We start from the raw sequence: 17,846 nt of genomic DNA, 5'->3' as shown, positions 1-17,846 counted from the left end.
AGGAAGGCCTCAAACAAGCTCTAGCAAGTCTTGTTCAAAGGCAAGTGAGATATGAAGCAAGGGAGCTTCAATGGTGGCTGCCCCAATCTTTTTTACAGCTTATGAGACCTGAGAACTGAAGTAAACCTTGAAGAAAATGATCAAATACCTCTGATGTAATGCCCTGAAGGTGCCCAACAATGCCGGGAAGGTGCTCGGGAAGCCGGGAAGTGACGGGAGCTCGAAGGAGTCGGATATGGTTGCCGAGAAGGAGACCCAATGCAAGTAGGGAGTCGATGGGATGCTAAGAATGCCATGAACCAAGCTCAAGAGTCAGAAAGCAAAGTTCTCATACTAGTTGAAAGGGAGCGACAGATCGAAGGTTGGACTCCAGAGCTATGGCGGGAGAGCAAGAGCAAGAAAGGGAGAGACTAAAAATGGGAACTCCAACAGTCACAATGTGTGACCAGGCCTTCCTTTATTCAAACTGTCACTAAAAGAATAAAGAATAAAGTGATGTTGATGGGTGCCCGCCACCTGCAGTGTGTAGTGGCGGTGACTGTTAGTGTAGTAATACACGGGCAGCTAGGCAGAGGCGCCTTTACCCCCAACAGAGTAGCTCAAGATGACGAGTGTTCTATTATTCTAACGAGTCCCAAATTATAGTAGTCTTGATTACTTCTTGATGGGCTACTAAAATATGTGCTATCAGTATTTATTAGGTAGGCACATTACACTTGGTATCAGAGCAAAAATAAGTTTTGAATCAATATAGATATTATTACAAATTATTCAAAATTATGCAAGAGTCTGTTGAGAATAAATACTTTATGCCACTAATGCTTAAGGAATTTGGACTATAATGATGAAGCATGGCAAATATCCTTAGTATTTCGGGCTATGCTCATGCCATTCATGCACTCTCTAAACTTCATCAAGGGAGATCAATTCATGCTTAATTTGGATCAAATTTATAATCCATCTTCACTATATGGTGGAAGACATTGGATGTATGAATGCATATACTACAACATCAATTCCAATTACCTTGCTTACATCTAGATAGAACTTGAAGCAAATTTAGTGGATGGAAAGTCTTAAGGTTATCTACATTTTTTTAAAGAATTGAAATCAAACCCTATTTTTCACATAAATGGATGCAAATTCAGAAAAATTGTTATGTCTATGAGTAAGTGACTCGAGTTATTTCGGCTAGTGGAAGTCCCATCATTGAGAAGCTCGACAAGAACAACTACCTTTCATGGAAGTTCCGTGTGACGAACTTCCTCACTGGAAATGGCCTTTATGAGTTTGTTTCAAGTGAAGAAAAGGAGCCAGAGTTGAGTATCCCTCCGATTACAGATAAATTAAAGGCATGGAAATAATGGAATGCAAAAGACAAAAAGGTGATGAATTGGCTATCTGCAGTCATTGATAATACTATGCTGGGACATATTAGGAATGTAGAAACTTTACATGTATCTTGGACAATTTTTGAGAACATGTTTTCAGTAAATGTAAAGGTTCGAAGGATTCAACTCAAGCAAAAGTTGAATATGTTGAAGAAAGATAAAATGTCTATCAATGAGTATGTTTTGAAGGTGAGAAGCATTGCAGATTTTTTAGCAACGATGGATGCAATGCTTGATGATGATGATTTGGTTTCGTCTACTTTGGATGGCCTTAATAATGAGAAGACTTGGAAATCATTTTCCACTTCTGTCTATGTACGGAAGCCATTTCCAGATTTGGATGAGTTGGTCTCTCTTATGATTACCGAAAAGATCAATATGCAAGGTGACTCATTTAAAAGATATGGTAAACAGGTCTAAGAATTCTACTCAAGCTCAGGAAGGGGACGTGGTAGATCATCTTCGAGAGGCCGTGGTATGGGATGTGCTGGTGATAACTAGTAAAATAGGTTAAATCAATAATTTGGTAAAATGCAAGTTTTAGGAGGCCGTGGAAACTGTAGAGACAGAGGGAGCTCTAGAGGAAGAGGTGGATGGTAGAATAGATGTTCTAGAAATTTTGCTATTGTTTGCTATTATTGTGGCAAAACATGTCATATTGCAGTCCATTGTTATGCTAAGAAGGATGACATTCGTAGTGGTAAATTGCAGCAAGGAAATTATGTATCGTCTTCACGATAGAATGAAGACAAAAATGAGTGTGTTTGTTATGCAGTATATGATGAATGCAGTTACAGGAAAGGGGATACATGATGATGTATGGTATGTCGATTCAAGTGCATCTAATCATATGACCAGTTATATTGAATGGTTTGGAGAGAGACAAGATTTACAAAATCCAGGTTATGTGCAGACGGGTGATGATTCGTGTCACCCAATTTCATACATTGAAAAGGTTCGTTTGTCCTTGCATGACGGCCAGACAAAGAGTCTGACAGATGTATTATGTGTATCATTAATCACAAAAATCTTAGTGTCTATTGATCAAATGGTAGAGCAAGGGTTGCAGGTTCGGTTCAATGCAAAAGGTTTTATAGAAGACTTTAATGATAAGTACAGGTCGGTTGTAAAAGAAAGTAGAGTTGACCGCATGTTCATTTTAGATGTTGGAATTCTTGCAATCGATGCTGCTATGTATGGTAAAGGAAAAGGAGTGGTTGTTGCAGACATTGAAATATGACATAAACGTATTGGATATGTAAATGCGCAAAGGCTGAAATTAATGCAGTCTAAAGGATTGGTTACAGGGTTGCCTTCTTTTAGAGTTGCAAAATTTCATAAAGTGTGTGAAGCATCTCAGTTTGGTAATTAGGCAAGAAAACCCTGTTCGCATAACAGAGAATTGAGTAGAAATATACTTGATGTTGTGTATACAGATATTTAGGGGCCTACACAGAATGTATCTCTTGGTTGTCAAAAGATAACGTACCAGCGAGACAGTAGGGTTGGCAGGGAGGAACACGGAGTGAACTCGGCAAACATGGAGAAGAGAAGAGAAGAGAGAAGAAACTCTGATGAATGAAATAATGAAGACTTGAATCATGGAGTGAATCTGATACAAGGGAACAAGGGTGCCGTAGCACAAGGAAGATGATGAAGATAGCCACGAATCACGACTGCAATGTCCTTCTGAAGGGGTGTGAGGGTAGTGGAGAGGCTGTAGAGAAGAGGTGACAGATTGAATGAATCAGCCTTAAGGAATGAATGAGAGAGTGGCCTATAGATAGGCACAATCAGTCTAGGATGGCGCCCCTTTTTGAGGCTGCAAACCCTAAACGCAAAACGTAGAAATGCAAAAAACGCAAACTGCAGGTGAAGGGTTTCTCAATACCCCCTCTCAAGCCCAAAAAGGGGAACGAGAAGAGTGAGGTGGAGATGCAATGCTATATGCTGAAGAATGTTGATGTAGCAGCTGCCACTTGGACAGTGTCTCTTGTGGGAAAATTGTTCACTTGCCCAAGCGCCCTAGTACAAAGATGATGAAAACATGCAATGCATAGGAGGAATGTCGGACTTTGTGTGGTGCCGAGAACCATAAGGATATGCTTGTACTTGATCTCGAGAGGTGGCTCCATGCTGACCAAGTGACCAAGGCAAGAAGAGAAGAGGAGGAAGAAGATGTAGAGGATCCCTAAGATCCAAGATTTTCATCAGAAAGGGAAACTGCAGTAAAGACCGGTAGACAGAGTGAATTGGAGAATCAGAAACACAACCTCGAGAGAGAAGGCACTAGCTCGGTGCATCCATGCTAGAAGGAATACGAAGGCCTCGTCACCAAGTCGCGGCTGAATCTCCGAGGTCCCGATCTAGATGGTATTTGAAGATCCTGGGTATTAGTAGAAGAGATGATTGGTCGAAGACAGCCACCCCAAGAAAGTAGAGTATGGGTGAAGATCTTTATGTGGAGTAGGTTCCCTCTCTGAGGTGGGAGGTGGAGGAGCCCCCGTTGAAGTCGAAGAAGAAGTAGATGTCCCCTTTGAGGGCAAAGAAATAACATCCCCTTTTGAATCCCCCTCTGAAGTAGATAGGGAATCCAAAAACTCATGGATCAGAGACTCTGAAATGTCTGATGACGAAGGAAGTGTTGCCGGTCGTGTCGAAGAAGGTATCTGGGGTGCCAAGGAGCTCCCAGAGGTAGCCTCTTGAACTTGAGTAGTTGAGGGTGGGGAAGGGTGGGGCTCAGAATGAGCAAGAGGTGGGCAACAGCCACTGTCTCTCAGTGGAGTAGACTGGGTAGCCGAAGAAGAGAAAGGAGTCGGGCAGCCACTGTCTCTCAAAGGAGCAGACTGACGAGGAGACGGTATCAAACAATCACTATCTCTCGATGGAGTGGACTGCAGAACCGCGAGCCATAGTAGCCACTGTACCCGAAAATAGGTTGGAGAAGATTGCCGCTGGCATTGCAACGATCTCCAGGATGTCGTAGCGCCAATCGATCCTCCATGTGCTCGAAAGGACTTAGTGCGCATCGGATGCGTCTTATTGCCTTGAGCATAGTACTTTGATAGCCGATGCAGAATGATCTCTGTGGCTCAGAAATGAGAGGTGGCACAAGGAGTGCCTGGTGGAAGGCGCATATACTCCGGGGGGGTAGGGAGCAAAGGTCGAAGTCGGCAAGCATCGTGGTTTGTCCGGTGATGCCACAATAGGAGCACTGTTGAGAAACACTTCACCCTTCACCTGCAGTTTGTGTTTTTTATGTTTGTGCGTTTTGCGTTTAGGGTTTGCATCGGGGGCGCCATCCTAGACTGACTATGTCTATTTATAGGCCACTCTCTCATTCATTCACCACGGCTGATTCGTTCAGTCCATTACCTCTTCTCTCTAGCCTCTCCACTACCCTCACACCCCTTCAGGAGGACATTGCGGTTCGTGGTTCATGGCTGTCTCCATCATCTTCCTTGTGCTACGGCACCCTTGTTTCCTTGTATCACATTCACTCCATGATTCAGAACTTCATCATTCCATTCATCAGAGTTTTTTTCTCTCTTCTCTTCTCTTTTCCATGTTTGTTGAGTTCACTCCGTGTTCCTCCCCGCCGCGGAGGACATCGCAGTCTCAGCTGTCTCTTGCTGTTATCTACAATCTGGCACTTGTTTCCAACCTTCCACCCGCAGTTTGTAGCTGTTTACAGCAGAACGACTGTTGCTGTTCACTCTCCATTCAGAAAACAATCTCGTTTTTGCAGATTTCAGGTATTTCAGCTTGTTGCCCACACCCCAAACGCGGAGGACATCGCGGTCCAAGCTGACCATTGCTGTCTACAACAGTTTGGCGCTTGTTTCGAGCCTATTACAAACTGTTCGGAGCTGATTTCAGCATATTGACTGCTGTTGTTGTTTTTTCCTGCGTTTTTAGTATTTCTCTCCTGCAGGTTGTCCTGTCTGCGTTTTTAGTCTTTCTCTCTCCTCACCTACGTTTTTTTTGCAACCTCTTACTGCTGGTTGCATCCTCCTCCCACTAGCAGCTCACTTCTAGCCCTTCCACTGCCTTCCCACCCCTTGAGGTAGACATTGCGGTTCGTGTTTCACACTGCCCTTACACCCCTTGAGGTGGACATTGCGGTTCGTGGTTTATGGTGGTGGCTGACCTCTTCCTTCTTAAGCAAGGCACACTGGTATCCATGGCTTCTTTACCAATAGATGACCAGACTATTGGGTGCTCCTAGTGTGGCATCACCGGACACACCACCGATGCTTGCCAGCTTCGACCTTTGCTCCCCACCCCCCCGGAGTATATGCGTCTTCCACCAGACACTCCTTGTGCCACCTCTCCTTTCTGGGCCATAGAGATTGTTCTGCATCGGCTATCAGAGTACTATGCTCAAGGCAATAAGATGCATCCGATGCACACTAAGTTCTTTCGAGCACATGCACGATCGATTGGTGCTACGACCTCCTGGAGATCGTTGCAATGTCAGCGGCAATCTTCTCTTACCTATTTTCAGGTACAATGGCTACCATGGCTCGCGGTTCTGCAGTCCACTCCATCAAGAGACAGTGATTGTTTGATACCGTCTCCTTGTCAGTCTGCTCCTTCGAGAGACAGTGGCTGCTTGACTCTTTCCTCTTCTTCGGCTACTCAGTCTGCTCCACTGAGAGAACGACTGTTGCCCACCTCTTGCTCATTCTGAGCCCCACCCTTCCCTACCCTCAACTACTCAGGTTCGAGAGGCTACCTCTGGGAGCTCTTCGGCACCCTAGATACCTTCTTTGGCTCAAACATTTCGGAGTTCGTGATCCATGAGTTTTTGAATCCCCTATCTACTTCAAAGGGGGATTTAGAGGGGGATGTTATTTCTTTGCTCTCAGAGGGGGCATCTACTTCTTCTTCGACTTCAGCGGAGGCCCCTCCACCTCCCACCTTAGAGGGGGAACCTACTCCACATGAAGTTCTTCACCCGTCCTCTACTTTCTTGCGGTGCCTGTCTTCGATTAGTCATCTCTTCTACTAATACCCAGGATCTTTAGGTACCACCTAGATCGGGACCTCGGAGGTTCAGCCGCGACTTGGTGACGAGGCCTTTGTATTCCTTCCAGCATGGATGCACGGAGCTAGTGGCTTCTCTCCTGAGATTGTGTTTCGGGTTCTCCAGTTCACTCTGTCTACTGGTATTTACTGCAGGTTCCCTTTCCGGTGGACATCTTGGATCCCAGGGATTCTCTACATCTTTTTCCTCCTCTTCTCTTCTTGCCTTGGTCACTTGGTTAGCATGGAGCCACCTTTCGAGATCGAGTACGGGTATATCCTTATGGTTCTCGGTACCACACAAAGTCTGACCTTCCTCCTATGCAATGCATGTTTTCATCATCTTTGTACTCCGGCGCTTGGGCAAGTGAACAATTTCCCCACGAGGGACATTGTCCAAGTGGTACTTGCTGCATGAGCATTCTTCAGCATGCAGCATTACATCTCCACCTCACTCTTCTCTTGTTTCCCTTTTTGAAGTAGCCCTAATCATCTACCCATCGGTCCCTTGACCGCACAATTTGATTAGGCATTGGTTGCACTGGTTGTTGACCCACACGAATGACGTTAGGGTTTGCTACTTGGCCTCCCACATTTGGAGGCATTTGACTAGCCATAGGCATAGTCACACTAGGTGGAGCTGGCAATAAAGGCACATTCAGTACCACGTTCCCTCTCCCATTAGGGTTGGCCATCCCTATCCCTTGGCTTCCACTGCCATTGATCAATTGCGAATTATTTTCCGATGCTAGACCCATATTGGGATTGATTCGAGAAGCATAGGCCGCTTGCAGTTGGGATTCTATTTCTTGCACTCGTCTGATGGCAATGTCTATATCCACCAAGATGACACTACTTAGCTGCACCTGGATGTTAAAATCAAGGCCATAGATATAGCGCCAGTCGACTAGTGTAGTTAGCTATGCATTGTTTGACTTAGTGGGCCACTTTCTTTTATGTTGTATCTTATCTATACTTTGTGTACATTGTATTGTGTGTAAAAAGAAGAAGAAGAAACGAGCAAGAAAACATTTTGGCCTCTATCTCTCTTCTTATGTTTTTGAGTGAGCTTCCTCTTGTGTATACAGTGTGTGTTTGGTGCAGTAGCTCAAGCAAGTCCTCCCACCACACGATTCTTAACACAATCTGCTTGGGATTTGAAACTACTAGGCTGTCTTTATATAGACACAGCATGGACAGCAGCACAAGGCCACAAGGGAAACCCTGAGGATCAAATGGGAAGTGGGCTGGTGTCAAAGACATGGGTGTCTGGATAACTGGTCTGAAGTGCCCAAACTAAGAAGCCAAAGCCCTAGGTACTGAGGTCTTTGTGACTCTGTTGGCCTCACTGACAGCAAAACCATGGAGAGCTCAATAGATTTTGAGCATTGGATCCTTTTGTTTACTGATGCCTCAACTGTAAAGAATGACAATTGAAGGTGCCTCTCAAAGGTGATAAATTATAACTATTTAATCAAGGCTTCTGTGGTAGTCTTCTACGCACCATCAAGCAGCAAACGTGACTTTATTCTGTGATTACAGTGACAAGTTATTAAATCAGTGAAGGAAGAGTTACAGCCAACATGTTATGCATTGACACTCGAGGCACTTGCATGAATCTGAACTTTCTGATGAAAATTTTAGGGTTTGACTAGCTTATTTAGCAATTGCCTAGCTTAAGTGGCGTCACTGTAGATTTGCTTATGCTTTTGGTGTGCCATTCTTACCTGCTGCATGTTGATACTTAACAGGCTTTGATGTCTTAATGTATGCTCAGTTTCATGACTTCTAGCACAAGATGACAAGAAGGCATTTCATGCCCAAGTGTTGAAATGTTTTTATTTAACAGATATTTGTGCAAGATCAACTGAAAATGTTGACACTTTATATCTTAAAAAAAAAAAAAAAAAAACAGGTTCTGTACGCATGCCATCAGCTCTATGCGGAGTAGTTGGGTTTAAAAGCACATTTGGCAGGGTTTCTCCATCTGGGTGGGTCCTTTTCTTTCCAAGATAAAAGCTAAAACCTCCCTTTCTTCATATCTTAAGCGAAGTTTGTGCTAGTTGACTGTGGTTTCCAATCTTTTTTTGGGTTAGATGATAGTAACCCCTGGTTTTAAGGTTGCTGTCAGATAATCATACATGTAAATTTTTATGAATTATTTTGTTTCTGTTGCAGAGTATTGCCTCTTAACTGGACGCTTGGTATGACTGGCATTCATGCAGCATCAGTGGAAGATGCTTTGCTAGTGTAAGTTCCCTTTTTTGGGGGTGGAGCACTGGATCTTGACATGCTCTATCCTCTAAATATCGATCAACTGATTCTTTTGTAGCTATGCAGTCATACACGGGTCCCCTTCAAATGAACACATAGTATCACAACCAGTAAGTTGCTCAATTGTTTTTATCTTGAACAGTTTTTTGCTGGTCCTAATGATTCTGAGTCCTTGTCCATACTATCATTTCTGACAGCCAGCTCTCCACATACCAATCCTAAAAGAGTTAGAAAGTTCACAGGGCAAAAGCTTGATAGGAAGCATTAGATTTGCAAAATACACCAAGGTAGGGTTTATCTTGTGATTGTTGGGTTTCCTCATGAATTATATTTAAATTTGTGGGGTAAAAAGGAGACAATCAATATGGCTAAAGCAAAGTTGGAGTTATTCATGTTTGATTTTGAGTTTCTCTTTGGAAGGCATAATACAAGATAGCTTTACGTAGTTGATATCTGACTTGCAAAGTCCCTTACAAAAGCTTCATTCTCAAATGCAAATGGATTGGGGAACAGTGGTTTGAAGACTGTGATGTTTCAATAGTTGAAGGCTGCTACAAAGTGTTGGGTCTCTTGCAGCAGTATTATGGATGCCAGGTCTTATTTATAACATGTGTGGTTTTTCATTTGTTGCTGTTTTCAGAATACAATTGAATTAACCAGTTTGCCTTTGTGAAGGTGATAGAGGTGACTTTGCCAGAGGTAGAAGAGATGCGGCTTGCACACTATGTCACAATTGCTAGTGAATGCAAGACATCTCTTGGTCTTGACTATGCAAAGCTGTATGAATGAAATTTGGCCTATTTAAATCTTTTTGACATGGAAACCTGAGCAAAATCTTATCAGAGAGTTATGTGCCCACAGAGGAAAGACGCAGTCAGGTTTTGATGTCCGTGTTGGATTTGCCGTGTACAATAGCTTTAGCAGCCATGAATTCTTGGCAGCACAGAGGATGAGGTATGATATTTTCAAGTCAATAAGAGATACTTACATGTAGAAATTGTGTGATCTCATTGGCAGGTCAGATTCTACATCATGGTATATAGAATTTCAGTCGATTGCACCATTCCAATCTGTCTTAAATGGAGAGCACTGTTGGTATTTTCATCAATGATGTAAAAGAGAACACCAACAAGTACATCATCTTAAGAAAACTCATTTTCCTAGGTGGTTATAGCTTCCAAGAATTTTCTGCTCAAGTACTACACAACAGCATAGACCTACAGTTTCTTTCTGCTGCATCAGGCTTGATAATATCTCTATGGCTCTTTCTACAGCTTGCATGCACATTTTTGACAATTGGAGAGGTCTAAGGCTTAGGACTTTGGTACTCCTTTTATAGGTGCCAGTGACTACAAAAGGGGTATGAATAATAGCTCCTAAGTGTACATAAATGCTAACACTGGTCATTGTGTATGCTACAGAATCACTGGCTGGTGGTATCACCCGTGTACACACTACGTAGTCACAAGCGATGGTCATGTTTGGACTTGAGAATTGCAGGGACAGTAGCCTCTTTTCATCCCACGTCCCATTCCATGTGACTATGTAGTCACAAGTGATGGCAATTTGTCCCCGTCCCCCACCCCAGTCCCGTTTTGTGTCAGTTGTGACTACAGCACACTAATAAGTGTCATGGCCCAAAAGGACAAGCGTCATTGCCAACTCTTCACTCAAGGGATAGCTATCAAAGGCTATCATCCCCTTGAAAATATGCCCCAGCATTAAGGGAGAACCATCCAAGGCCATCATCCTTTGGTAAAGAAATGTTAGGGCAAACATAGAGAGATGCAAATGTAAGACAACACGATAAACACAATTTGATGAATGTTCAATGAAGATACTATATAGAGATGAAGATGATACAAGGTTTTTGAACCTTCATGTCTCAAGGACTGGGGCAGATTTGAGCTGAGAGTTGTGTTGAAGACATTGAGAATAGCTCCAAGGGTGTGTTGTACTTGAGACAGATCCCAAAATGCAGCAACAGCAGTGTACCATGTAGGCTGATGCTGTGGGCAGTAGTAGAGGGAGCGAAATGCAGCCTTGCAGGTAGGAGGATTGTGGTGTAGACTCCAGCCAAGAAATCACAGGGTATGCTGGCTGAAATGCAGTCCATCAAGCAGCAGTAGATAGCGAAAATGATGATGTCAGCTGTCCTTCCCTGGGAGCACCAATGCAACCTGCAGCAGTCCTGAGTAGATGATGACATGGCAGGGCAGTAGGGCAGCAGGCTGAGACAGCAGGTGATGGTTCTCCAAGTGCAGCAACTCTAGCAGATGGGTGGCACCTCCAACAGCAGGGCAGCAGCTCTTGGCAACAAGCAACAACTCCTAGAGAGGGCGTGGCTGGCCCTTGGGGTGTTTTTTTGGAGCTATATTTGGCTGTAAAGCCAACAACAGATGCCTTCTGCTTCCCAAAGCAGATGCACAACTCCTTTGTGCCTTTGAGGTATCTCATAATACCTTTCACTGCATCCCAATGCTTCTTGCCAGGGGTTGCCATGTATCTGCTAACCACTCCCATTGCAAAGGCAATGTTAAGTCGTTAGCAACCATAGCGTATATCAAACTGCCAACAATTGAAGCATATGGTAACTTGGCCATTTCAGCCTTCTCATCATCGGATGTAGGGCTGTCCTCTGCACTGAGTTTTACATATGGAGGCAATGAAACCCCAATCGTTTTCCCCCCCTTCATATTGAAATACTGCAAAACCTTGGAGATATACTCTTGCTGAGATAGATAGAGTAAGCCTATCGACCTATCTCTGAGTATTCGCATGCCAAGAATGTGATTTGCATCACCAAGATCCTTCATGTCAAAGCTGCCATGAAGACTTTGCTTCAGTGAATCCAAGGCATGAGTATTCCTGCCAGCAATCAGTATGTTATCATCATACAAAACCAAGATAATCAGGCTGCTATCTGCTGCCTTCTTGGTGCACAAGTAGCGATCCACTTGACTTCTATGAAAGCCTCGAGACTGCATGAATGTATCAAACTTATGATACCGTTCTCTTGGTGCTTGTTTTAGTCCATACAAACTCCTTTTGAGTTTACATACCATCTTTTCTTTTCCTTTTTCCACAAACCCTTCAGGCTGCTTCATATATATGTCTTTATGCAGATCACCATGTAAAGACGCAGTCTTTACATCCATATGTATGAGCTCCATATCTTCACCTGTAACCAAGCCCAAAATGGTTCTCAATGTAGTCATCTTGACTACAGGAGAGAAAATCTCATCAAAGTCAGTTCCATGCTCCTGCTTGTACCCCTTTGCAACCAATCTTGCTTTATATTTTGGTGAGGAACCAGAAGTGGCCTTTATTTTGTAAACCCATTTGCATGGAAGTGTTTTCTGCCCTTTAGGCAACTGCACCAAGTCCCAAGTGCCATTTTTCTCAAGAGATTCCATTTTTGACAACATGGCTTTATACCATTTCTTATTGTCCTATCTGTCCATTGCTTCCTTGAAACAAGATGGTTCACCATAGTCTGTCAACATGACATAATCAGCCACATTGTTTGCACCAGGAACAAATCCGTCAGGTTGTTTAGTAGCCCTAGACGATCTCCTAACCCAATGATCATTGTTTGCTGGCTGTTGAGCATTTTCAGCTTACTGTCCTGGCATTTCAGCTTGCAAATCAGCATTAACAGCTTGTTGTCCTGGCTGTTCCTGCACATGTAGTGGCTCATTACCATGGGCAATAGCTGGCTGATCATTTTCAGCATTATTTTCTGCATTTACAGGTTCATTTACAGCAGGTATTTGCTGCTGTACAGCGGGTACATTTTGCTGTCCAAAAGGTATTTCTTCCCAGAATACAACCCTACGGACCTCCTCAGTCTTTTCGGGCTGTTTATGCATGCGATCTTCCCAGAAGATAACATCATTGCTGCGTACTACTTTCCTTTTCTCGGGATCCCACAATCTATACCCAATTTCGCCTTTGTTACTATATCCTAGGAAAATGCATTTACAGGCTTTGGCTCAAGTTTGCTGGGCTTTTCTTTATGAATGTGTACAAAAGCCTCACAGCCAAACACTTTCAGATGAGCATATGAAGGTGGCTTTGCTTGACCACGCTTCTTGGGGAACTCCACCCCCCCCCCCCCCCCCCCCCCCCCCCTCCTCCCCCAAAAGACCTGTTTTGTGACTGATTAATAAAGTGTACGGCTGTCATAACAGCCTCTGCTAAAAAACCATGGGATAATGCAGCATGAGATAGCATCGTACGGACCTTATCCTGTATGGTCCGATTTATACGTTTGTAACTCCATTTTGGGGTGGATTATGAGGGATAGTGAGCTCCCTCTTTATCCCTTTGTTGTCACAAAATGCCTGAAAGGCCTTGGACACATATTGTCAAAGTGAAGACACTTGAGTGTCTTGTCTGTCTGATTTTCAGCCAATGCCAAGAATTTTTTAAACTTGTCAAGCACTTCATCCTTGCTACAAATAGGATAAGCCTATACCTTTCGTGTACCATCATCGACAAAGGTGACAAAATATTTATTTTTCCCTAAAGATAATCTTGGCATCTGACATACATCTGAATTTACTAACTCTAGAGGAGAAGATTACTTTTTATGATACTTCTTTGCATGTTTGCTATAAATACAATGATCAAAATGCTCAAAATCAGCATAACGAAGACAAGGCAAGTAACCCAAACGAGAAAACACTTTCATTCTTGTTTGACTCATGTGTCCCAAGCAGCCATGCCACAAAGAAACACTTTGCTGCTCGGTCACGGCAACAACATGATTACGCACATTAGATACATGAAGTGGATACAAAGTATCACTATTGCAACCTCTAGCAATAATCCTAGATCCCTTATAAATCTTCCATTTTCCATCACCAAAGGTGGTATGAAAACCATTATCATCTAGCTGCCTTGTGCTAATCAAGCTCTTCTTGAGTTGAGGTACATGCCGTACATGTTGAAGTGTGAAGACAGAGCCATGCTGAAACTGCAACTGCACACTATTAATACCTGCAATGTCACATGCATAGTTGTCCCCAAGATGGACAACACCATGCCGACCTTCTGTATAGGCAGAGAGCCACTATGCACCTGAATCAAGAATCCAGATATGCATGTCATCATCTGTGTCTGCAAGTAAAGCATGTACACCAAAGTGTGAAGAGACAAAGTGTACGTTGTCATGATGTTATGAGGACAGAGTGTGAAAAAGTATGGAATGTATCATCATCCGACTTGTTTATTGATCTAGAGAGTCAATGTGATCTGAGCCATTAGTACTAGTATGAGTTGCATGGATTATTTGAAAATACTAGATTTTTGGATAATTTTAGCCCATTTTTTATATTATTTATTGTAAAAACCTGAAAAAGTTAAAAAAAGCTCCTAGATTAGGATGGTATGCAAAAAGCTAGTTGCTTTTTCAGCCAATTAGGGGATTTTCACAAGAGGGACAGATTGACGAAATCGCGCGCGTCGTGATCGCTGTAAAGAGGCTGAAAACTGCAGATTGAATTGAAAGAAGAAAAAGGAGTGATCTAGGAGATCCATGATGAGAGGTCGTGGGATTTTACCCCCCTTTCGGAGCCAACGGAGCCATCAGATTTGGGTTCCAAGCAGCAGAGGAGCAGTAAATTTTATGCATGTTTGTTCTACTCAGAAGCTCCAGGAGATCTAATGCATGGAGATTGCTTCTGAGTAGTGTGAAGATTCCAGGTTCTTTCAATTCAATGAGAATCAAATGTAGTCTCCAGGGTCAAAAAGCAACTTGTGTGGGGTTGCCTTCAGCTGGGGATGGTGAAGATGTAGCCTAAAGCAGGCTGCCAAGCTGTAAACAGACTCTCAAATGTAGTCTCCAGGGTCAAAAAGCAGCTTGTGTGGGGTTGCCTTCAGCTGGGGATGGTGAAGATGTGGCCTAAAGCCGGCTGCCAAGCTGTAAACAGACTCTCCTGGGTGGGGGCAGCAGCTGGTGGCAGCAGTAGAAGGTAAGGGCTGTAAGGAGAAGGCAGAAAATGGGTGCCAGATGGGTGTAGATAGTGCGGGATAGCTTCGGCTGAGATGTCCTCCATGAACAGGGTGTGGGTAGTGAAGCTCTAGCACCTGAAATGTGTAAAAACGAGATTGGATTGAGTGGGACGGCAGGCTGTCTATTCATAGCAAGTTTAGGGCCTCACAAATTAGGGTTTACATGTGGGACACTAAAACTCCCTTGAACCGCATCTGTTTAAAAGAAATGGTTAAAACTCATTAATTAGTTTTGGGGCTGTTTAATGAAGGCTAATGATAATTTAGCTCAAGGCATCCTTGCCAATTTGGACTCCCGTCTTTTCAGCCTGTCTGTTTTTTCTGTGCTTTTTTACAACAGTTTTGCATCACTTGGTGCTATTGATAGTGCTTTGTGTTTTCAATGTTTCTGCTACATATTTTTTCTGCTAACCTCCCTAGTGCATCACCCTTATAAATTATCTTAATGAAAACATGGGCTTCACAAAAAGGTGTGTATTGACACACATGCTCATATGTCTGTGCTATCAAACAAAATACATTCTAAACTCATTTTTCTTTCAGATCTCGGCAGATGCATTACCATTCAGAGATCTTCAAGAAAGCAGATTTTATTGTTACACCTACTACTGCGTACTGAAGTTCACCTGTTCTTGATAGTATCTTTCTGTTTCTGGATTATTGCTTGTCTGTGTCTTAAATGCTGTATTTCTTTCATGGCAGGTGTACAGCACAGCTTATCAACCCTCCTGCTCTTAAAACTGGAGAACTTAACTATGTCGATGGAGGTAAGGGAAACATGTATCTTAACAAGGCAAGACTGTGGTTCAATGGGGGTATCTTTTCATACTTTTTAGTACATTGGTACTCACACAAATTCCATTGACACTGGTTAATTTTGTGGTGCATGAGAGCAGCCAAGTTGGTGCGATATCAGATTGCAGCCAACTTCCTAGGACTGCCTGCGATCACAGTGCCTGTAAGTTGTGGCCAAAGATGAGAAAAATCATGTCTTTCCAATACTTTTGATCATCACTATGATGTATGACTATTTACTTTCTTTCTGCAGGTTGGCTATGATGCTACAGGCATGCCAATAGGAATCCAATTGCTGGGGCCCCCTTGGTCAGAGGCTACCATGCTGCGAGTTGCTTGTGTCATAGAGGTCTGATCCCTTTGCATGCTGTACAAATGTTAAGGCTTTAAATTTCATCAGTCCTTATATAGATGTTAAGGCTGTAGAAGATGCAATTTTCTTCCTCACTCTTCAGTACTAGATAGTGATCTGCACAACACTAGTGAAGCAATCATGCTCTTTTAGAGGTTAACCTCGCTCTTTCACAAGGAGGCTCTTTAGAGTCGAATCTAGCAGACTTAAATGACCATATATCTATGCATTTAATACTTCGTGCATGCATAGGTGCCTTAGTAGTGAGGGTGATGCATGAGGGTGGTAGAACACGATATTGGCAATTATCTGTAGAGTAATTGCACCTTGGCTATTGAAAATTGGGAGTGTTTTTTTTGTCTCTATTTGTTAATCAAAATTTCTCAAATGCACATGCTTTACTGTCCTCCGGAGGTAGAACAGGAAAGTTTGTTTGATACCATTGATGCATTTCAACTCTTTGTGATCACAAAATCAGAGCAGTTGATGCTTCCATGCAGATAGACAGATTTCATTCTAGAAGCAAAGGGGGAATGACCAAAATTAGGGTAGAATTTCAGGCAATCATCTTCAGGATAGGTGCAAGATACAGCAAAAATCTGTCAATAACTTGGGGCCTCTCAAGTCTGGTGAGATTATGCCAAATGAATGAATCTTGCATGTCTTGGAAGTGTGGGTGGTTTCTCATCAAGGATGTTAGGCATGATGATGGACTTCATACCATAATTTTGAGCTCATACAAACAATGTCCAAAAGTAAAGTATTGTCTTTAAGATTTAGTCAAAATACATGTGTAGAACACAAGTAGTTTTGTGATCTTGTTGGTGCAGAAATTGTTGGCTCCTGAGCAAAAACGACCAGAGACCTTTTATGACTTGCTGAGTTACAGTGCAGATGATGTCCTGGGATTATGGAATTAAATTTGAAATTTGTCATATTCTTATTGGCTCCCCACGGTTCTGTAATAAATCAAGAGGAGCTTGCATTTATCATTCATATGGCCTGTATCTTGTAATGTCCTCTGAAGCTTGTCAACTACAGAAGGCTGTGAAGCTTCTGGAGGTGAAGAATAAAACAGTGTGAAGCTTCTGGAGTAGAAGAATAAAACAGTCAGTTTTACAGACCTGATATGGTGAAGACATTCTTTGTTCATAAAATTAATAAACTAGTCCTCTCAGTTGCTGTCATAACATTTGCCAATGTAAGACTCTCAAGATCCTAGTTGATATCAGCAACAACATAAATTGCAACATGTGTGAGGAAAATAGATATTTCCCCTCAATTCAAAGTGGTCATTATAAAAATATTGATTTTTTTGGTTTAGCTTGATTTGGTTTGGATATTCTGGTCTGCTTTGAGTGAGGGTGGAGACAGGCAGGATTCAAAATGATGAATACCAATGAATATTCAAAACTGTAAAGATTGTACTTGCAACCTGTGTTAGGCATATAGATTTAGCCCCTCAATCAACCCTTAATTTTGCAGAAAACGTTTGCCTCTGCACATCAAAAAAGAGTTTTCTCCTTATTTTACTCAGTATCTGATGAAAAAGAAGCATCAGAGTTGTCCCATTATGCCCTTGAACTAGACTTCAAAGGTGCCTGCCTGGTGAAGGTGTTTAGGTAACTTGCTACTTCTGGAGATTTTGATGGTCTGTCGATCTGCAAGTGGACCTGGGTAATTGTGATGATGAGATATGCAATAACCCTAGCAGATTTGGGAAATGCTGATCAGAAACGTAACTTCTAAGCTAATGCTGGGCTCTTCAACTGAACCATGTTACAATTGCAATTTTGAATTTGGCTGCTTGATGCGCTCTACCCTAACCAGAGTAATTTACCAATGTTGCTAGAAGATACAGAGAAAAGACATTGTAATGCATGGACTTTTAATCTAGGCTCTTAATTGAACCAAAATGCATCCAAACAGCAGAATGCAATCTTAAACCAAATCCAATACTAGCACTGATTGTGCAAACAATCACGATG

At 42.7% G+C, this 17,846-nt stretch overlaps 1 protein-coding gene across 2 annotated transcripts in view; it reads left to right on the top strand.

Moving 5' to 3' along the window:
* Positions 1 to 17,147, top strand: part of LOC148016606 (fatty acid amide hydrolase-like) — a 30,301-nt gene extending 13,154 nt beyond the window's left edge. For both annotated transcript variants that reach the window (XM_087663718.1, XM_087663719.1), the window contains 12 exons: positions 8,335 to 8,410; positions 8,598 to 8,669; positions 8,752 to 8,803; positions 8,891 to 8,980; positions 9,207 to 9,287; positions 9,369 to 9,472; positions 9,555 to 9,647; positions 15,255 to 15,323; positions 15,414 to 15,478; positions 15,608 to 15,669; positions 15,760 to 15,855; positions 16,689 to 17,147. In XM_087663718.1, coding sequence (XP_087519844.1) covers positions 8,335 to 8,410; positions 8,598 to 8,669; positions 8,752 to 8,803; positions 8,891 to 8,980; positions 9,207 to 9,287; positions 9,369 to 9,472; positions 9,555 to 9,647; positions 15,255 to 15,323; positions 15,414 to 15,478; positions 15,608 to 15,669; positions 15,760 to 15,855; positions 16,689 to 16,778 — 950 coding nt within the window. In that variant the 3' untranslated portion in view covers positions 16,779 to 17,147. The remainder of the gene's footprint in view (positions 1 to 8,334; positions 8,411 to 8,597; positions 8,670 to 8,751; positions 8,804 to 8,890; positions 8,981 to 9,206; positions 9,288 to 9,368; positions 9,473 to 9,554; positions 9,648 to 15,254; positions 15,324 to 15,413; positions 15,479 to 15,607; positions 15,670 to 15,759; positions 15,856 to 16,688) is intronic.
* The last annotated feature ends 699 nt before the right edge of the window (positions 17,148 to 17,846 follow it).

Source organism: Lygodium microphyllum, chromosome 23, assembly GCF_053477565.2.
Source record: "Lygodium microphyllum isolate KBCC chromosome 23, Lygodium_microphyllum_v1.1.10, whole genome shotgun sequence".
In the NCBI taxonomy this organism is placed as follows: domain Eukaryota; kingdom Viridiplantae; phylum Streptophyta; class Polypodiopsida; order Schizaeales; family Lygodiaceae; genus Lygodium; species Lygodium microphyllum.
The sequence above is the reverse complement of the archived record's forward strand: the minus strand, read 5'-3'. Positions and strand labels throughout refer to the sequence as shown.